At 43.4% G+C, this 4,900-nt stretch overlaps 1 protein-coding gene across 3 annotated transcripts in view; it reads right to left on the reverse strand.

Annotated features, from left to right (window-relative positions):
* Positions 1–2,896, reverse strand: part of Rnf212 (ring finger protein 212) — a 39,836-nt gene extending 36,940 nt beyond the window's left edge. The window contains exons 1-2 of one of the 3 annotated variants that reach the window (XR_009591005.1): positions 2,692–2,896; positions 369–430 (exon numbers count right to left, since the gene is read on the reverse strand). Coding sequence is in view for 2 of the 3 variants with exons in the window: in XM_060381129.1 (XP_060237112.1) it covers positions 369–430; positions 2,692–2,800 (171 nt within the window). In the remaining variant the exon portion in view is untranslated. The remainder of the gene's footprint in view (positions 1–368; positions 431–2,691) is intronic. The other 2 variants (XM_060381129.1, XM_060381130.1) reach the window with 2 other exon arrangements.
* Positions 2,897–4,900: the final 2,004 nt, after the last annotated feature.

The following is a 4,900-nucleotide window of genomic DNA, read 5'->3' on the forward strand; positions in this document are numbered from 1 at the left end:
ACGTATACAGAGGTTTTAAAACAAAATCCTGACTGGTATGGAAGCTCATGTCTATAATGTCAGCACTCAGTAGGCTAAGCCAGAAGGATCTTGTACTTAGTGACGTGTGACAAGTGCATTTTGCTTAGCAAAACTAACCAAATATAAAAAAATATAAACAAACATCAATTTACCAAAACCAATAAACAATAAAACCAAAACACAGAGCTAACAGCAAACCAAATTCTACTATGCTTTATTATTCACAAGTCATAATTAATCTATCAAAATGAATAAAAAATTTAGATATTAGTTATTAAGAATTTAAACTCAAAATAAGAGGAAATAACATTATGATGACTATTCAAATTCTAGAGATCTCAACTTACATGTTTTGAAAGTAAAACTGTATGACAAGGAACTTGACAGATTAGGCATTCATCCTTTTTACCTATCAGAGAAAAGAAAATGTTTAACTACATTATACTGACCAGTGCTGTGAAATATATATGAACATAAACCCTTGAATTAGAATGCAGTATTAGTGTCTAGATGTTTTCATTCTTATGTGATAAAGCTGTGTATTCAGTGAAACTATACAAATTTTTTTTCCTGCTTTGTAAATGTGGTCCCCAAACAGTGGTCCATAATTTTCAACATATTAATTTAGATTTTTGCAGCGGCACCCTTTCTTTCTCCTCACCCAGTGCACTCAAGCATGCTTGTGTGTGTGTTTTTCATGCAGGGCCACACACACACTGTGTTCTACTATTAAATGTTAGCACCAGCCCTTAAAAAAAATTTTTTTTGAGGCTGGGCATGGTAGGACATACCTTTATCCTAGCACTTGGGAGGCCGAGGTGGAGGTGTGGAGAGGTGCAGAGAGGCAGAAGAAGCCTCTGTGAGATTCTGGTCTACACAATGAGCTCCAGAACAGCCAAGACTGCATAGATATCTTTTTTTTTTTTTTTCTGTTTTTTTTTTTTTTTTTGAGACAGGGTTTCTCTGTGTATAGCCCTATTTGTCCCGGAACTTGCTTTGTAAACCAGGCTGGCCCTGAACTCAGAGACCCATTTGCCTCTGTCTCCAAAGTGCTGGGATTAAAGGCGTGCTCCACCGTGCCCGGCTAATAGCATAGATATCTTGTCTCAGAATTAAATCTTTTTGAGACAGGATCTTGCTAGTTGTTCAGACTTCAAGCCTCTGAAATACCACTCAAGGTTTCCTTTGCATCACCACTGTGTTCCTGTTACCTAAGAGCCAGTCTCAGCTGAAGCATGAAAGGCTTATAAGCCTGTCTACCTGCTAGCACATACGTAATCCATCTGTTCATGCTCTAGTTCTTTGCTAAAGATTTAGAGAGATGCTGTCCGTATTTCATTATCCTCTTCCCCATGAAACTGACCACCATCTTGCCTTGCTTTGAATTTTTGAACTTCATGGTTAGCTTTCAGCACCAGCTTTGTAATCCCACCACTCTTGTAGATACAAAAGCACGCCTTTAATCCCAGTGCTCCAAAGGCAGAGGAAGGGCGAGCTGTATGAGTTTGAGGCCAGCCTGGTCTACAAAGCAAGTTCCAGGGCATCCAGGGCTACTACTTGTTTGTCTTGAAAAACAAAACAAAAAACAAACGACAAGCATTGTACTGGGAAAGATTCAGAGGGCGGAGAGGAAATCCCATGCCAAAATGGCTGATATTTAGTATATGCTGTTTAGAGGTCAACTAAAAATAAGTATTACACTAAAAGAGAGGACCTGAATGAGCAAACAGCAAAAAGAAAAGAGCCGAGAAAACTCTGGCCACTAAAGAAAGATACACAACTGAAGAGGACACATCAAAGGGGGGATCCAAATGGGCAATACCCTTTGGAGAGCAATATGGCCTACTTTAATGTGCACACCCATATTTTAGTAGTTCTACCCATAAGTGGAAAATTGTTTTAATAGTCAAATGTCATAAAACATAAATGTTCTAGAGTAGGGGATGAAATAACTTATGGTATGGTTCAGTTCCTTGCTTCCTGAATCAAGTCTGTTAAACCTAGCTAGTTTTTCCCAAACCCATCACTTCTCCTGATCCCAGGACGATATCTTGTTCCCGTTGCTTCTCACAAGCACTACACAGCTTCTCCTGAATTTCTCTCACTCCATACGACTTTTCACCAAGCTTCGAGTATACACCAGAAACCCAAGAACGCTATCCCTGGTTGCACACATGTACCTATGCTCAACAACCACGTAGCCAGAGTTTTCACAGCAGCGTCGTTTGTCACACATCTGGAAACGACTCACGTTAGAGGAGTATGAGCACCTAGCAGAGTTCCTATGACCGCAGCACCTACGTGTAGAATGCTCACCCTAAGTGTGTGTGTAGAACTTTAGAGACTTAAGATAAGGCTGGGGAGCAAAACGAATCCGAAGCCTCCGGGAATTTTCCGAGGGTCAGTGGAACCTGTCTCTTTACCAGGTAAGTTCAACAGGCCGGTCATTTCCCACTGCCTCTGTGTCCATGCTTCTCCCTCGTCCGCCCCCCACAGAAAACAAGCACATCTGCACTGGCCGCTGCAGGACAGCGTCCCGCCAGACGCCGAGGCGCAGGCTTCCTGGAGCTCCTGCTCCAGACCCGGGGGGCTCGGGGGTCCCGGACCCGCCCAGACCCGGGAGGGGACCCACGCCGCGAGCCCCGGCCCGCTTCGCCCGGCCGCGCGGACCTTTGCGGAGGCAGGAGTCACAGAACACGTGCCCGCAGCTGGTCAGGCTGAAGGACGACTTCCTGTGCGGCGGCTGGAAACAGCGATTACAGAACACCCAGCTGGCCATGACGCGAGACCCGCGCCAGAGCGGCGAGGCCGCTGAGGTAGGGACGTACTTCCCCGCGACCCCGCGCAGCCTGGAAAGGCGGCTCTGCGCCTGCGCCTATTCCAGCGCATGCGTAGGAGGTCGTGGCTTCCCGCTCAAACCGACGCCGAGCCAACCCTGGAAGCTGAGCCATGCTTCCTGAGGAAACCAGTGTCAGCGGCACTGAGGCAAGGAAAGGGTGTCTTCTTGGTGCTGTGGGGAAGGCCCAGTGGCTTCTTGCCCACCATGTGGCCATTTGTTGCTAAAAAGGCGGGGTGAAACTGGGCTGTAGTGGACACTGAGGGAGACTGGATCAAGCCTCAGGGTAGAGATAGGCCCAGGGACGTCGGTGCACACCGTAATGGAAAGGAGGGGAAATGAGGAACCATTGGAAAAAAGAGCTATAGGTTCCTGGCAGGGCTGGAGACTACCAGGAGGATGGAGGTGGGGTGGAGTTATGGACCTGGCTAGGGGGACCAGAAGTACCCAGTGAACAGTGGTTGGGAGAGATGGCTTTGGGGCCTCAGAATTATATCAAGGCAGGGCAGAGATTCCTGCTTGCCACCAACATGGTCACAAGAAAGGGCTTAATTTAGGGAAGTTCATTTCCCCTTTAATACAATAGATAGAAAAAAATAGATGGTAGAAGGGGCTAACTTCTGGTGATATTAAAATTATTTCATAATTAAAAGCTAAAATTTTAATAGCTGTTTATAATATAATTCTGGCTATCTCTACTTCCCACTTCGTAAGTGTATAAGAATTGGTAGAGGCTGTATGAGAAAATTCTTAGGCTATTTACTTGTATGGAGAAAAGTTTACTGTCCATCATTGAAGGAATTAGGAAAAAGTAAAGATTCAGGCGACTGTTTCTTAGTGCAATGATTTTGGGAAAGGATGTATTTTATCTGTGCAGCACTATAGTTGTAAGTTTCATCAGGCCATTAAATTAGTGCTGGTCCAAATTATGTTGTGAACATAATATAGAATCCAGGTTTACAAACTTAGTATGAATAAAAAGATATAAAATATCTTATTTACTTTGTATTGAGTGTACATTAAAATTAATTTTGTTTCTTTGTGTTGTACTGTTTGTGAGGAGAACTCTGGTGGTTTGAATAGAGCCCCCAGAGGCTCAGATTTGAATGCTTAGTCACCAGGGAGTGGCACCATTAGAAAGGATTATAAGGATTGGGAGTTGTAACCTTGTTGGTGGAAGTGTGTCACTGGGGATGGGCTTTGAGGATCAAAACTCCCATGTCAGACCCAGTCCCTCACTTTGTCGCTTTCTGTCTCTGTCTGTCTCTATCTCTCTGCCTATGGATCTGGATAAACTCTCAGCTACTAGTCCAGTGCCTGCCAACATTCCACTATGCTCCCCACCATGATGATAGTAGATTAAACCTCTGCAAGTGTACACAAACTCCAAATTAAATGCTTTCTTTCATAAGAGTTGCCTTGTCCTTGGTCGTGTGTCTCTTTATAGCACTAGAACAATGGCTAAGACAGTCTCATTTTGCTGTCAGGCTGGTCTCTACTTCGGGCTCTAGGCATACTCTGCTTCAACCTCCTTAGAAGCTGGCAGTAGAGGCCCATGCCACATGTTCAGCCTGATTTTATTTTGATATGTTAGGTTAAATATATACTATAAGGTTTCCCCTTCCCTTTTTTTTGAGACAGAGTTTCTCTGGGTAGTTCTGGCTGTCCTGAAACTCACTCTGTAGAACTAGCTGGCTTCGAACTCAGAGATCCACCTGCCTCCACCTCCCAAGTGCTGAGATTAAAGGTGTGTGCCAGCATCACCACCTGGTACAACAAGGGTTAAAATTGTACCCTTTTGTAAAATCCTTTTTTAATATGTGATTTAAAATTGCATTCATAGCTCATTGATTTATATCAAGTTTAAATTAAAATGTGTTTATTTTTACCACATTCAGAAGCCCCATTATTAACACTTTTTTCCAGGATTGTCATTCTGTAATATTAACTTCAACATCTAATATCTTTTAAATTATAAAACAACACATTTATGCATATATTTTGGTTTATTAATTCAAGCATTGTACAAATCATTTGCTTTCA

Source organism: Meriones unguiculatus, chromosome 3, assembly GCF_030254825.1.
Source record: "Meriones unguiculatus strain TT.TT164.6M chromosome 3, Bangor_MerUng_6.1, whole genome shotgun sequence".
Classification (NCBI taxonomy): domain Eukaryota; kingdom Metazoa; phylum Chordata; class Mammalia; order Rodentia; family Muridae; genus Meriones; species Meriones unguiculatus.